The sequence below is a fragment of the Macrobrachium nipponense genome, chromosome 9 (genome assembly GCF_015104395.2).
Source record: "Macrobrachium nipponense isolate FS-2020 chromosome 9, ASM1510439v2, whole genome shotgun sequence".
Lineage (NCBI taxonomy): Eukaryota > Metazoa > Arthropoda > Malacostraca > Decapoda > Palaemonidae > Macrobrachium > Macrobrachium nipponense.
This window is the reverse complement of record NC_061110.1, coordinates 108,958,444-108,975,520: the sequence shown is the minus strand read 5'-3', so window position 1 is coordinate 108,975,520 and position 17,077 is coordinate 108,958,444. Positions and strand designations below refer to the sequence as shown.

The 17,077-nt window shown below is 34.6% G+C and overlaps 2 protein-coding genes across 2 annotated transcripts; one reads left to right on the top strand and one right to left on the bottom strand.

Moving 5' to 3' along the window:
- Positions 1–2,308: 2,308 nt before the first annotated feature.
- LOC135218551 (hornerin-like) lies at positions 2,309–6,018 on the top strand. Its single transcript, XM_064254928.1, has 2 exons — positions 2,309–2,340; positions 3,967–6,018. Exons 1-2 carry the CDS (start codon positions 2,338–2,340, stop codon positions 5,821–5,823), a joined length of 1,860 nt encoding a protein of 619 aa, XP_064110998.1. The 5' UTR covers positions 2,309–2,337; the 3' UTR covers positions 5,824–6,018.
- A 5,258-nt stretch (positions 6,019–11,276) lies between these two features.
- Positions 11,277–13,978, bottom strand: LOC135218269 (uncharacterized). Its single transcript, XM_064254444.1, has 2 exons — positions 13,949–13,978; positions 11,277–12,164 (listed from the first exon to the last, which is right to left on the bottom strand). Exons 1-2 carry the CDS (start codon positions 13,949–13,951, stop codon positions 11,835–11,837), a joined length of 333 nt encoding a protein of 110 aa, XP_064110514.1. The 5' UTR covers positions 13,952–13,978; the 3' UTR covers positions 11,277–11,834.
- Positions 13,979–17,077: the final 3,099 nt, after the last annotated feature.

The window sequence follows — 17,077 nt, the reverse complement described above, 5'->3', positions numbered from 1 at the left end:
TATTTTATCAATGCTTTTTAACCTCGATAGAATAAAAAGACACACACATAAATACATAGATAAAGGTATAAGCCACGAAGGGCCCTACGCCTTTATCTATGCATTTATCACGTTCCAAACTTTCGTGATTTAGTTATACACACACACACACACGCATATATATATATATATATATTTATATATATATATATATATATATATATATATATATATATATATATTTATATGTTTGTGTGTGTGTGTGTGTGTGTAACTGAATCACGAAAGTTTGGAACGTGATAAATGCATAAATAAAGGTATAAGCCCCTTCGTGGCTTATACCTTTATCTATGTATGTATGTGTGTGTGTGGGTGTGTCTTTTTATTCTATCGAGGGAAAAAAGCATTGATAAAATAGTTACGTTTCAGTACATTGGTATAAGGCCTCCTTACTTCTTCATCAGCACATTCGAGCATTTTTTTAAATCGTTCAAAAAACGAAGGAAGTGAAACACTGAAATAGCTGCAAGATCTTTCGACTCAACGTCCTTGCTTGTGGCTTATACCATTATTTATGCATTTATCACGTTCCAAACTTTCGTGATTCAGTTACACACACACACACACACGCACACACACACTCGCAGACACACACACACACATATATACATATATATATATATATATAATATTTATATATATATATATATATATATATATATATATATATATTGTGTGTGTGTGTGTGTGGTGTGTGTGTGTGTGTGTGTGTAACTGAATCAAGAAAGTCTGGAACGTGATAAATGCATAAATAAAGGTACAAGCCCCTTCGTGGCTTATACTTTTATTTATGTATGTATGTGTGTGTCTGTCTCTGTATTATATCGAGGGTAAAAAGCATGATAAAATATATGTGTGCGTGTCTGTCTGTATGTATACACACGTGTGTCCGCGTGTTTGTGTGTGTTTGTGTACGTGAACGAGAAAAGTTGCGTCCTTGGAAGCTAGAGTTGGAATGTATTTGAATCTTGCTAAAACGTTCCTCTTTTAAAAAAGAGATGTGGGTGTTTATCAAGAAAGATAGAAAACCGGAAAAGGTTCTACAAGCACTTTGGATGAATCATTTGCTTAACGTCTACGAAGTGAGAGGGACTTTTAAATGACCAGAAGTGTGGCGATAAAATAAGGATATTGTAGGTGCCAGCATTGATCAGAGTCTTTACCGAAGTGTTCTGAGAAGTGTTAGTTATGTGGGGACAATTATAATTTCAAGGTAGGAAAAAAAGAAAGGCAAAACAGAAAGAGCTTAATAGCGAGTCAGTAAAGGATAAATACAAGGACCTTGGGTGAATGTAAGAGAGGATACGGTGAGTCTTTTGCGTAGAAGTACGAGGCAAATGTTTTTGTGAGAGCTTTTTGTAGAGGAACTTCATGGGTCATCCAGTTAATGGTAATAAGCTCAACGTTGAATACACACATTTACAAAGACATACACTAACACGCACATACCTATAAGGTATACATACATACATACATACATACATACATACATATATATATGTGTGCGTGTATATAAAAATACAATATTGACTACCTGGTCATAATTCAACTTACACCCACAAACAAACCCAAAAATGTATAGCTTCGACTCCAGGGTATATTGTAATCCATCCATTCCGAAGGTGGTACTGAGAATTCGATTTACTATATATATATATATATATATATATATATATATATATATATATATATATATATATATATATATATACACACACACAAACACATTTATGAGCACATTCTGGATATTACTGATAATTCGACTGATCTGACTCTGATACACTCACACGAGAAACAGTTGTCAAATATTCTCACCCTGTAATGTGATATAAAGTAATGGTAAATGCAATCATATCATTAATCATTAAAATAAATATGAGGGCAGGTAATTGTGACAAGTAAGTGGAATAGAATATAACAAGAAATAGCCGATAATGCTTCGCCTAGCTTCTTTTTATCGTTATTTTATCTCTACGTTGTTTTTAGAAAGCATAAAGGAAATTGCCGCTCTATTTATATTGAACTTTTATCAGGAAGCCGATTGCGCACTACTTTCAGCAACCCACAAACTACAATACTTTTATTTTCTTCTAAAATCGACTTTTCAGGAGAGCGGAAAAAGACTCATAATTCGTCGATTGCTGAACAGATAGTTTATTGCATCTTGGGCGCGTTCGAGCGCTGAATGATTCTGAAAATTCCCATCTGCTGCCGGGTTGTATATAAAGGTACTGATCACCTGTGCAGGTATGTTACTCATCTCTTTCACTTCACAGGAGGCAGAAGTTCCAATCCAGCATGGTGAGACTTTCATTCAGGTTTATTTGTGAAATGTTGTTCCACAAGATTTCAACCCAAAAGGATTTAAACTTGCCCTTTTCTTAATATAAAACGAGCTTTATTTTAGAACAATTTGAAGAATATCGTTCGCTTTAGATATTTATTTATGATGCAACTGATAGCTAGTGCTTATTTAAATTATCGGGCACGTTTTATACATTTATCTGAAATGCAATTGACAGCTGATGCTTATTTATTTGGTCAAGTAATGTGCAGTATTATAAATCTTATTGTCCAAGAATACCAAATGATAAAAATAATATATACCACACCAGCTTCCAAGTAGTCATATGCACCTCTTCTGAAAACGTACGCCCCAGTTTATTTTGTGTTCAGTGAAAAAAAAGGCGTTGATTCCCACAAGTTACAAACTGTATCTTATATTAGATTTAAATATCTAGATTTAGCCATAGTAATACTAATATATCTCAGATCCTCAATACAGCAGGATATCCTCATCATCTCTGAATCCGAGGGGAAGATAGGCATTTATTTTCTATATTTCCTTTTAAATTTGAATCTGCGTCAAAGTCATCATTAATCCTGGTAACTTAACTGTAAACCATTATGGCATTTTGGATTTGAAAACATCGCTTACCTACGGTTTAGAGTGTGTTTTGAACGTTTCTGAGGTTAGTTTCTTTAGCAAATGATATAACCTAACCTAGCTTTAAAAACATTCCGTAAACTTACTTTATTCTGGGTTTAAAGTCTTCATATTTCATTCATTATATTTTAACTCCTATCCAAAGTCTCCGCGTTCCCATTGTGGGCCCCTAGATTGTATGATATATGGGTGGGGTTCACTGTCTCTAAAAGTACATATTTACTAGCGAAACGAATGTTAGAAATGTTCAAAGCACACATTAAATAAGAGGAAAAGGATATTTTCAAGTCCAGAAAGCAATAATGGATTACAGTAAAATAATACTTAACTTCTTTATCAACAGGTAATAAACCAACACTTTTACGTGGCAAAAGTGGGCATTCAGACCCAATATGAATTTATTTCTTTTTTATTTAAATTGTCTTAATTGTCTGGAATGGTGTCATCGGTGATTTTAAAACTGAAAGGCACAGTTAATCATCTTAACTTTTACCTCGTCACTCAGTTTTCGTGCAAGAGAATTTACACATCACTTGTTCCTGCTCATGATTTAGAAAGTAAGAGTTTATAGGGAATTTCGATACTCACCAGAACGTGAAGTTGGTGGAAATGATGGGATATAAATAAAAAAAAAGAAGATATATGATCCTGCAAAGTTATCTTTCAAATGCGTACAAATACCTCATATGAAATATATGAAGGCATTTGTGGATCTCTTAAATATCTCTGTAAGGAAGTAGTTTGTTATTTACTTTCATTTTCAATTCAAAACATTTTCAAAGTGTCTAAATTTCCCACAAGTCATTGAAATCCTCATTTTTTTTTTTTGTGTCAGATATTCAGGCTGATTACCTTTCCGTATAAATTTGAGTTTATGCAACTCCTTTTAACTGTAACTGTCAAAGAGTAGGCGACGTTTTCTGCACGAACAAACACAAATTATATCAGACTCTCAACAATTTCTTAATACCATTTTTCAGAGGTTCTTGCTGATAGTTGGAATTGCCCTTCTGGACATCCCTAGGAGAGCAAGTGCTATGAGCGATAGTACTTCTGCTGGAAAAGTCACTGACGGCAGACAAGAGGCACTTGGAAGTTTTACAGAGGATTATTCTAGTGCTCAATCATCCAGTGATGAAGATAAAGGTTTAAGTAGCCTCTCGAGAAATCTTGCTGACGATTTCTTTGGAGGTGATCCTTCTGTGCATGATTCGGGAAGGTCTGGAGGTGCCTTTGGAAGGTTTTTTGGTGCGTTCGATGACAAAGTGTTTGGAAGCCCTTTTGACAGGGGAGCTGGATCATTTGGAGGTTCCAGCTCGTTCGAACCGGAGACAGGAGCTTCAGGAGGCAGCAACTTGTTTGGTGAAAAAACGAGACCTTTCAAACCTTCCCACGAATCTGATCAAGGAAAAGGATCATTTGGAGGTTCAGACGTGTTTGAACAAGGAGCAGGACCACATGGTGAGTCCAACTCCTTTAAAAGGGGAACAGGACCGTTTGGAGAATCCGACAACTTTAAACGAGGAACAGTATCATTTGGGGAATCTGACACTCTCAAAACAGTAGCGGGAACATTTGGAGAATCCGATTCTTTTGAGCGAGGAACGGGATCGTTTGGAGAAACCGACAACTTTAGGCGAGGAACAGGATCATCTGGTGAATCCCACGCTTTTAAGCAGGGAACAGGACCATTTGGAGAATCCAGCTCTTTTAAAAGGGGAACAGGGTCACATGGAGAATCTGGCACCTTTGAGCGGGGAACAGGATCATTTGTAGGCTTCGGAACCTTGAAGCCGGGAACGGGATTCCCCTTTAAGCAGGGCACAGAATCATTTGGAGACCCCCACTCCTTTAAGCGAGGAACAAGATTTGGAGGGTCCAGCACCTTGAAGCAAGGAACAGGATTGTTTGGAGAATCCTTTAAGCAGGGAACAGAATCATTTGGAGACCCTCACTCATTTAAGCGGGGAACAGGATTTGGAGGGTCCAGCGCCTTGAAGCAAGGAACAGGATCATTTGGAGAATCCTTTAAGCGAGGAACAGGATCATTTGGAGACCCTCACTCATTTAAGCGGGGAACAGGATTTGGAGGGTCCAGCGCCTTGAAGCAAGGAACAGGATCGTTTGGAGAATCCTTTAAGCGGGGAACAGGATCATTTGGAGACCCTCACTCATTTAAGCGGGGAACAGGATTTGGAGGTTCCGGCACCTTTAAGCGGGGAAAAGGATCCTTTGGAGAACCTGGCACCTTTCAGGGGGGAGCAGGATCACTTGGAGAATCGCGCCCCTTTAAGAGGGGAACGGAATCATTTGCAGATTCGTTTGAAGACAGCAGTGAATTCTTTGGAAGTTCAAATGGAGATGATGACATCTACGACGTGACAGACGGTGATGAGGCTGAGGAATCTCACTTTTTCGAACGAGATCATTTTGACGGAAGGAAGAGTGAGTCCTTCTCTGCAGGAGAATTTCGTGGAAGGCCCTTTGGAAGCGACATTTACTCCGCTGACATCGACAAGGGAGACATTTATGACGAAAGGGGAAGTGACCCCTTCGCAAACGAAGGCCATTCCGGAAGTTTCTTCAGAAGTGAAAATCATGAAAGTCGCGACGACATCTATGGTAAAAAGGAAGTGACTGATGAAGATAATGGTAAAAGAAAGACCTATAACGAGAGGACCCATTTTCCAAGCTCCTCTGAAAGTGGAACGTACAAAGGAAACAGTGATGGCTCCTACGCCGATGAAAAAGTTCCTAGAAGTATCTCAGGCAGCAGTGATCCTTCGTCTTTTGTCAACTTCTCCGTTGGAAGATTTGGGAGTAAAACTCCAAACTGAACTACGAATGGAATATATGTATTCAATTGTATAGTAGAAAGTAGTCATATTTTGATATAACATATATAGTAGGCATTTTACTTAGCCATTAATACTTTTATCGTTTTCTCCGCAGGCGGATTCTTCAAAAGATTTTATAAACTGTTATTTAACAAATAAAAGTTTTAAGAAAGATGACGAGCCTATCAAAATCATATTTAGATAAACGTATTGTTAATAGAAAAAAAAACTCCCTATATCATTACTACTGTTGTTGATTTTTTTTATTCGAGAACGTTACGTAAATATCTTTTTTTTTTTTTTTAGCCAAAATGGATTGGTTTAGAATGGTTATAAAACTTATGACTTTAGTTTGCGAAAATCTCTCTCTCTCTCTCTCTCTCTCTCTCTCTCTCTCTCTCTCTCTCTCTCTCTTTAAAATAAGAAAAGGAAATATTCGGAAAACAGGTTTATTTAATGTTAGTGACTATATCTTATTCCTTTGGAGTTGACGATATATATCTTTATATATAACCTTAGGTGAATATCATTAACCTAATCGTGATTTATGAGATTTGGAATCGCCACCATAATGCTTATAACCATGCGTTTTTCGTTTGTGTTTATTCCATTCACAGAGTACGTGTAATCGTTCATTTTTTAAGAGAAATTACAGAACATAGTGATACTCGGATGAACGTTTTGGAATCCATCACGAGAAAATTCTAAAGTGCGATATATCTACTTTCTAGTATCGTACAACAATATATCAAGCAACCAATGACAAAATAGCAAAATAGTGACACTGTGTGCGGTTATTTGCAGTCTCCAACAAAAGTGGACTATAATATTATTTTTTCTTGTTTTCTGCTTTGTCATGAAATTATATTTTCATCAATTAAAACTATGTCAACTTGCAAGAGCAACTGGACTTCATCCCAAATAATAATGTCTAAGCGCACGAAGCCAGAGAGCCTCTTCTCTCTCTCTCTCTCTCTCTCTCTCTCTCTCTCTCTGTATGAAGTCTGTCGCCTATTCAGTTTCATATCCTTCTATCTAAGGTTATTATTTATGCCATGTTCTGAGGAACGTGGTGTCTCAAATCAGAGTTCATAAGCGAATGGAGATTTACGGGTTGGGAACTAACCACAAACTGCTACTAATTTAACCGCGACGTGGTAGTTGAATCACCAGAAACTGCCTACCTTTATTATTTTTCAGGCAAATTTACTGATTTGCCGAAAATTACTGCGTAGAATTTCTAATTCTTGATCATGAATATGATCATAAATATGATCATAGATATGATCATAAATATGACATACGGCATTAAATAAGCATTAAATAAATGCAGATCTTTCCCTCTGATATATTTACATAGTGCAATACTATTAAGCTGCAGTTATCCAATAAGTGAAATATCTTATATTTAATAGTATAAATAACCTATTCAAGAGGACTTATCGGACCATTATTTTTCTTTCTAAATTGAGATACGATGCTATTATTTATTCTTATTGTTCATTACCGCTATATAGTGTAATCCCCCCCCCCCCCCCCCCCAAAAAACCCCCCCCCCCCCCCCCAAAAAAAAAAAAAGCAATGCACTTAATATCGAAAAGTATGGATTTTGTTTGAAAGATCATCGACGCAGAAAGTCAGATTGCTTAACAAGACTCATTTTTATCATGCCTGTGTCTCAATAACATTATTAAAGATTTCTTATATTTCTAAAAAAGGTTCTTGGCAAAATTCAAGCTAACCAAAACACGTATAGCCCACATTCTTGATGGATTAAACATTTTGCTAATACGGCAATATCAAGTGGGAATTAGACAGGATTTAGAATAAAATAGTACGGATGTAAACTGTTTGGTCCAAATAGATCGACTGACATTTTCTAGCAACTATATTTTAGAAATCATTGAAGACTCAGTACTGACCTACTTACATGAAATACAAATCCCCTGTAGCTAACAGCTCATAGAAAATTATAAAAGCTTTACTATTGTATTCACGTTTGCTTACCCTTCTCTCTCTCTCTCTCTCTCTCTCTCTCTCTCTCTCTCTCTGCCAAATCGATATCGCTTCTGCGTCATCTTCCTATTGTCTGAAGAGAGTTAACTTACATATCCAAGCATGAGGAGAATTATTAATTTAACAGCACGTTAACAATTTTCTCTCTCTCTCTCTCTCTCTCTCTCTCTCTCTCTCTCTCTCTGCCAAATCGACATCGGTTCTGTATCATCTTCCTTTTGCCTGAAGAGAGTTGACCTGTATATTCAAGCATGAGGAGAATCATAAATTTAAAAGCCCTTTTTACACCCAAGAATAACTTCCTGCACAAAAGAAGCTAAACGTCACAGGTTTTGGCAACACTAAGTTCCTAAAGTATAATCTCTTTCTCGCAACGATTAAAAATTTCTCTTTTGTACTTGACATTCTCCTTGCGCATTTCCCTGCGGAAATATGGCATGAGTAAAGCGAAAAATAAAAAAAGAAAGATTAAAGGTTGCGCATTCTCCGTCATTTGTTTTCTGACCGAGAATCACGACGCAAGATATTGTGATTCCTGTAATTTTTGCAAAATTTGCAACAGCTATTGAAAGAGAAAGTGAAGGAGGAGCTGGAAAAGAGGTAAAGATGACGAATGGATCAGGATGAGGGGGGATGAAGGAAACTTAAGAAATTAAAGAGGGGGAAATGGGAAAGACTGGATAATGATCATATCAAACAAAGGAAGGAGAATTAATGGCAAAAGGAAACGTAGCTCGGAATATATATATATATATATATATATATATATATATATATATATATATATATATATATATATATATATATGTGTGTGTGTGTGTGTGTGTGTCTGTCTGTGTCTGTGTGTCTGTGTGTCTGTGTGTTTGTGTGTGTGTGTATAGTTATTTTGAAAACAAAAATATTATTATATAGAGAGAAAATAAAATTCGGTAGTCTGGGCCACATTTGAAGCCACCATTTTTCAAGTAAAGTAACGCAGTAGTTTGTGTTATAATCATGGTAAGCATGAGTCATCAAATTATCAAATCATTTATTTGTCTGAGAAAATAAAAGTATTTAAACAAATATAATAAACACGAACATATATAAGTATATATATATACATATATATATATATATATATATATATATATATATATATATATATATATATATATATATAATATATATATATATATATATATATATATATATATATATATATATATATATAAGCATTAACTACAAATGTCGTTTAATAATTACCCAAGTCGCTCCAACTCAGAAGTAATATATCAATATATATGCAAACCGACTGGGGATTATTATTTGATAAGAAGTTCATCGTCTCATGGGCTCGAAGTCTTATCAACTAAAAATTCGCCTTCGGTTAACATATATGTAGTCATATTATTTCCGAGAGGTAGAGCGAATTGGATATTATTAAACGACATTTGTAGCTTAATGCTTGTATATAAAATCATGGTAATGTGATAAAATTGTAATAAAATTTAAATTCTAATTTATTATATATATTATACATTTATATAATATATATATATATTTATCAATATTACATATATGTGTATATGTATCTGTGGTATATATATATATAATATTATAATATATATATATATATATATATATATATATTATACATATACAGACACACACAGACACACACACACGCACACACATATATATATATATATACCTCATATATATATATAAATATATATAATATAATATATATTATAATATATATAATATTTCTTATATTTTAATTAATACATATGTTGTATGTATAATGTGTAATATATATACTATCACAATATATATATATATTTATTTATCTACATATATGTGTATATGTATATGTGTTTATATTTATTATACATAATACACACCCATATATTATTGTATAATTATATATTATAATATATATATATATCTATACATATTAGTCACACACAACAAAACATTTCACCCACACATATTATATATATATATATATATATATATATATATGTATATATATATATAATATATGATATATGTATATATATATAGTCTCATACACCAGGTAATCTTTTATATTTACAAATATTAGACAACAAAATTGGTTTTTAATATCTAGTTCACTGTACCTCTGGAAGAAGTACGGAAGTGATAAGTGCTTTCGCCTGATTGGGAAACAATGAAAGTACGGTGACGATATACACTGGACCATCAAAGAGGCATAAGAGGTATACGACCTGCGAATTCAGGGTTTTGGACTTTGAATCGATGTCAGTCTACCTCCACCTTGATACCTGACTGGCAAGTTTGTAACACGTGGTCATAGGTGACGAAGCACTTATCATTTTTAATTGCCCTTGGGCGTAAGCTATCGCTGTGGTATTGTAAATTGGCTATCAAACGATATATGTGGCATAATATTCTTTGATTATATTTATATATTTTACATATATATATATATATATATATATATATAAATGAATATTACGCCACAAATATCATTTAATAGTCAATTTACAATGCACTGCAATAGCTTACACCCAAGGGCAATTATAAATGATAATATATAGTATATATATATATATTATATATATATATATATATATATATGTGTGTGTGTGTGTGGTGTGTGTGTGTGTGTGTGTGTGTGGTGTGTGTGTAGTGTGTGTGCGTGTGTGTGTGTGTGTGTGTGCGTGTAGAGAGAGAGAGAGAGAGAGTATTTTTTACTCTCATTCACTCTCCCTTTCAGATTTTCTCTTTTCTTGCGAGATGTGTCACCACCGAGGCAACCTTGCATTTGACTTATTGCCTCTGTCTTCAGAATGATGACAGACCTTTCCCCGAGGCAATATTTTCACATTGAAAATCACATCGTGCCGAAAGTATTACTCATTTCCGTTCAGAACAATTTGCGTTTGTCTGCTAGACAGACAAGCGCAAATTGTTTTTGTCTCGTTTGTGCTCTTGTTTTCTTATTTATTAACCGCTCTTTCATTACTGACGGTTTTATGTTCCCCAGAACCATTTCCGAATCGAACTAGAGAAAAAATAAGATACGTAGAATCGACGGTGACTATTTCTGTCTACTGGGTCCTCAACCGAACTAGAAGCCTTTTTAAGCTTAAGGTTAAAGCCCCTGCCTTTAGTAACCAAACGTTACTGAAAGTGAATTGACTATTGCGTTCTGTTGCGAGCGACATTTGGTTACAAATTTACCCCCAAAGACAATGGAGTCAGTAGGGGCAAGTACTGTTTTTATTTATGTCTCCGTGTTCAACTGCTTAGCGTAAGGAATTTCTATTTAAACTCTCATAATTTTCCAAGGGTGTGGTTTATTTAGCGACATCGTTACGCAATAAAAGCGCGATCATATGCGTCATACAAATGCAGGAGAACACTTATAGTAAGACGGACTGTAATGAAGAAAATAACACACAAGAGAAGGTGTAAATAACATTTTATTATCACGTTGTAAAGGTAGCGAAGGTTATTATTTTCCGAGAACTTTCTACCAATTAAAAAAACAGAATCATCAACAGTTTTCATTTTAAATAAATCATAACAAACTAAGCGTAGATCTCGAAAGCGACCTTAAGTAAACCTATGAAATAGAATAATGTGGACACCTGAATCACATTTATCAGCAAATAAGATGAAATAAACAGTTCCATGACAATATAGTGTTTAATATTGTAATCACGATATCTTCATGTCAACAGTTATTTTATGTTTAGAATCCATGCTAATAAATAGATTCATTTCTTGACGTATCACCTGTACTTCTGTGGCTTAGATTAGATAAAACTGAGCAATATGGATGACTGAACAAAAGAAGAATAGGAAAGAAAAGGGAATAGCAGAGTTAATGACAATAAGGCAGAACTAGCCTGCTTTTACAAAGCTACACAACTACGAGTGCTTTGCAGAATTAGGAGAAACACTATAAGGAAAACTAGCAATCAAATTTTACAGGGAGGAAAACTCACACATTTCTCCTTCTACTTTCCATACCCTGAGAACCCGCCATGATTGAAACCTCCCCCGTATCCACCACCTCTGAAGGGCAAAGGAGGTCCGAGGTTAACCACGCTGTAAGACGTGCCTCCTCCTCCGTACCCTCCACGGAGGCCGTGGAAACCTCCGCCGTGCCCTCCGAAGAAGCCTCTGTGTCCCCCGTAGGATCCGTGATTTACGAAATTGCCAAAGGATGTACCGTGTCCCCCAAAGCCGCCGTGTCCGAAGCCGCCGTGTCCAAAGCCCCCGTGAATGCCATCTGCGCAGGCATACGCTACCAAAAGGGTCAGGCTTAGTGCTAACTTGAAAGCAATCTGAAAAAAGAAATAAATAAAGAATAAAACTAATATCGTAAGTATGTAAAATGAAAATCGTGAAGGAAAACTTGATATTTTCTACTTTTAATGAATATGTCGATCTTTAAAGTATGGGTAGCTGTATCGCGAGAGGACGCTTTATCCTTTTTGTTGAAAATTTTGCATTTATTCATAAGATAACAATGAATATATGCATAAACATTCACAGAAGTACATTCATACTAATGTCTTGCCATTTTACTGACAGTGTTCTAACAATGTGCATATCTTTTATGTTAATGAGTAATGCGACTTAAAATCTGAAATAATGAGAAATTCAATAAAGTCAACAGACCACTGATGTCTCCAAGCAGTTATGCTGCCTTTAAATCAATTCGAGTTTTTATTTACAAATATAAAACTATATTTAGATCAGAATAATTTCCAAATAATAATAATAATAATAATAATATCTATATCACTGCAAATGTCAAGAAACCATCACCAGAGCAGAGAATTTGTTAAAAACACCGCTAAAATCATTGTCTAACAGAAGAAAGAAAGTATGGCAACATCACTTCGAAGTTGACTTGCAATCTAGTTGAAAGAAAGAACTTCGTCATTAACAGCTTCCCATTTCACACGTCTCAACTTTTACCTCCAATAAGGGCACACTAGAATTTCATGGTGATTTCGCCATGCTCTTTGTTAGCTCTATAGATATTTCCTCGGACGCATTTTTACGAGCTGCTCGCTCGAACAAGAGCTTGCGTCGCCCGAAGACCTTGTCTTTTCTTTCGTTTTAAAAGTTGGGGTTCTTCACTCATGTTGTATATCAAAATCGTGAACACGAGAGTCAACTGATTGGATCAGTGCTTCAGGAAATTCGCTACCCGAACATAGCATTTTCTGTTATATCAATTAATCACTAAACTGTTAAACACACCTATTTCTAACAGGCAGTGTGTTATTGAGACGTTTATGAGTCGTGAAATGCGTTAACACTTTTCCCGGAAAGGATCGTAACAGTTAAGTCAAATAAAATGTGTGTGTGTGTGATCAGCAGTCAGTTGTAACAGAGGGTGGCTTTAGAAGGAAATAAACCTCCCTTTCTACTAACATACAATGGAGTGACAGAGGCTTCTAATGCCATGCCCAGTCTCGTGACAGATGGTCCGGGTTTCTAATGACATTTCGCAGTCTCTGGTATTCGATGGAGGTCATTTCAACGATGGGTAGTTGCGTTGAAAGTTTGTATGAGCACATTTCTAGCCTTCTATCTCTCTCTCTCTCTCTCTCTCTCTCTCGTCTCTCTCTCCTCTCTTCTCTATATATATATTTTTATATATATATATATATATATATGCATATATATATATATATATATATATATATATATATATATATATATATATATATATATATGAATACGTAGATAGATAGATATTATTAATATAGATAAACAGATAGATACAAATGTAGAGAAAGATAGAAAAGAAGTATTGGTAAGCGGCCCTAAATTCCCTAAATTAAATATAAATATAAATATATATATATAAAATATATATTATATATTATATATTTATATATATATATATACATATAGATTATTTACATTTACATATATACATATATACATACATATATATGTGTGTATATATATATACATAATATATATATATTTACATAAAATGTTTCTGTATCTTTACAAAACTATAGAAAACTAGACAAGAACAGGGAGATATTATGCCCGTATTGTAAGCCTGAAAATATAGAATGAAGCCAGAGACAAAATCCCATACCATGGTGCGAGCAGTCGAAATGCCTCGTGTGTTTATGTCGGTCTTGAGAAAGGTACCTTTATATTTATACCGAGGTGCATCTTGCAATCCTGACCGGGAGGAAGGGAATTGCAGTACAAGGCCGTTATTTTTAATTACCAAAGTGACAGCAACCGCTTCTTCATGCTGTGACGCAATGCTATTTCTTTGTGCGAGTTGTAGCTTAGTGATGGCTTAACGAAGGTCCGTTACTAATCATGGAAGGATTAGAATGTGAATTTATGTATGATCTTCTCATAGTCACCTTCTTTGATACCAAAAACAGATTTAAGAAAGCTCATAATTACTTATCATGTAATGTTACGCATTGTACAAATCACCTGCTTATTTAATTAGATACCTTAACCTCGCACTTTTTGCCAAAATATTGTAATATAACGTACTAAAACTTATAATAAAATTTCTGTGTTAATGTATATATATATATGTTTTTTTGTTTTTTTTTGCCGCTCTCCCTAAACAATATTGAGCCCGTGCAATATTTCAGTGACGAGAAAAATCTAAATACAATATAATGAGAAGAAAGTGTCCTATACAACATTTCAAAGAAAAGAAAGTTACCAATACAATGCTTCAAAAATAAGAAAGTGTCCGAAACTTTATGAGGATGTGTTGTACGCTACAACTAAAGAAAAGAAAGTATCATACATAACATTTCAAAGATAATAGTGCCCTTGATAACATTTCAAAGAAAAGTAAGTGCCTATACAATAATTCAAATTTAAGAAAGTGGTCTACACATCATTTCAAAGACAAGAATTTATCCTATACAACATTTAGACATAAGAAAGTATCCTGGACAACATTGAAACCATAAGAAAGTGCACTAAACAATTTTCAAAATCAAGAAAGCGGTCTACAAAACTATTCAATTTTAGGAATGGGCCTTATATAACATTCTAAAGATAAAGTCTCCTCTACAACAAATCTAAGCAACGGAAGTGTCCTATGCACGTCCAAATACAAGCATTTAAGAGATAAAAACTTCGAAACACTCCTTCGATGGAAGCGCATAAGTTTTGCTTTGGGTTACACTTATATCGAGAGCAATTGATTCTTTTTGTTTGATACAACAATGGCCCTTTTTACCTATTATAAACTAGTATATTTCATGCCCTTCGTGAATATTTCAAAAATTTCCTTTATAATTACCAGCTATCTATCTGAGTATTTTTAATCGGCTGGGGCCATCTTTTAGATGGTGAAAGAAAGAAATGAAAAAAAAAGCAGGAATTTCTTCCTTATTCTGATTTTAAGGTGCAGAAAGTACTTATCTTTCATGTTTACTGATTTTTCAAAGACAAATTTTAGCTTTCTTCTCAGTTCTCTTCTGTACTGTGATATAGACATTTCTTCACGCTATTCGACAGGATTACTGGCAGATGTTGCGGAGAAATTAACAATTCTCAGATTCTTTTTTATTTTGTTTCAATATTATACCGCAGAGTACAGTTTGTGGTGAAAATTAAATCTATACCCCTTACTGAGCTTTTTAAACATGGGATTCTTCAAGTCGTATTGATAATGAAATCAGATAAAGATCAAACTATACTTTTTGATTTATTGGTGATTCGATATCATTTAAAAACAAGTCCACCGGCCACGGTTTCAAGAAAATCTCCTAGTTACAATAACGTAAATATACCCCAGATATTTTCCACTACAGCTTCGGAATAAATCAGTTCCTGAACGGATGATACTAAAGGAAATCCGGCATCTGAATTTATGGTGTAGATCATAAATTTTATGTCCATGGAAAGGGTGGAATACGACTGAGATCACTTCGATTACCTTGTGATCTTAAAGATTTCCTGTCACTTTTATTGACTTTGATATTGTATGACAATGCAAGAAACATAAGAATCAATCACATTCTGCAAATTACGGGTGACTAGAGTACTGACCAGGAAAATATACAATTTTAGTTCACAATGATAATGTTGCAACAATATTGTTACGGGGAAATCTGACAAGTAATTCTTATATTGTTGCAAAGAAACTCTAGGGGAATAAAAATTTATCTCTCTCTCTCTCTCTCTCTCTCTCTGACTTAAGTGAATTATGCAGAGGAAAATAGTACAGATATGAGCGATGGGTTTCCGCTGAACAACTTCTTGCATTTCACAATTAGGAGAGCGGGAGGGAGGGGGGTTGATGATGGACGGGTGAGCGTTGGAGCCCCGAGAGAGAGATTCCCTACAATCCAGCGATGGAACCGCCAGCTGTTCTCTCTCTCTCTCTCTCTCTCTCTCTCTCTCTCTCTCTAGTTTCATCCTCTGATGAAAATTATTTTCTCTCCAGGCCCAATGACGTATTCACGTGCCTTTTGACTTTTAAAAGATGCAATATGCTTCCCTTTCACGCGACCACAAACTCTTATTTTTGGAAATGCATTATAGTTCAAACTGGGCTCCATGGTCAGATGACATCGGTTAAAAGAGAACATAGTCCTTGACTTTCACATCTATTGCTTTCATAAGTCTGAATTTACTTAAAAATAGCTTTTCTTTTATTTATCGCAACCGGATCTCAGATATTAAACTCATTCCACGAAATAAAAAGAAAATGATAGGGATCCCTTTATTTTATCTCGGGTATCTGTCACTTCAAGTGGCTAGAAGTGATAAGCGCATTCACTTAAAAAAAAAATAAAGTTCTCTACGGGAAAATAAATGATATTAATATCTGATGTATTTGAAAATGTTTATCGGAATCGGATTATTATCCTGAAATTATATCTCATACTCTTATTTGGTTGTTTGGCTGGTTTAGATTAAGACGTTCTTCTTCTTCTTCTTCTTATTATTATTATTATTATTATTATTATTATTTTATTATTATTATTATTATTATCATTATTATTATTTATTATTATTATATATTATTATTATTATTATTATTTCAACAATCAATGAAATCTATTCAAATTCTTCCTAAGAATGTCAGTGTTAACCTTCCACCGCAGACAGCGCAATGCAGCAGTAACTGAACATGATACAGAGCCAGTGATTTGTCATCGGCCTGGGGGGGGGGACGCTAACCCGCAATATTTGAATGGCATATCACGACACTAACTACTATACCAGCGGA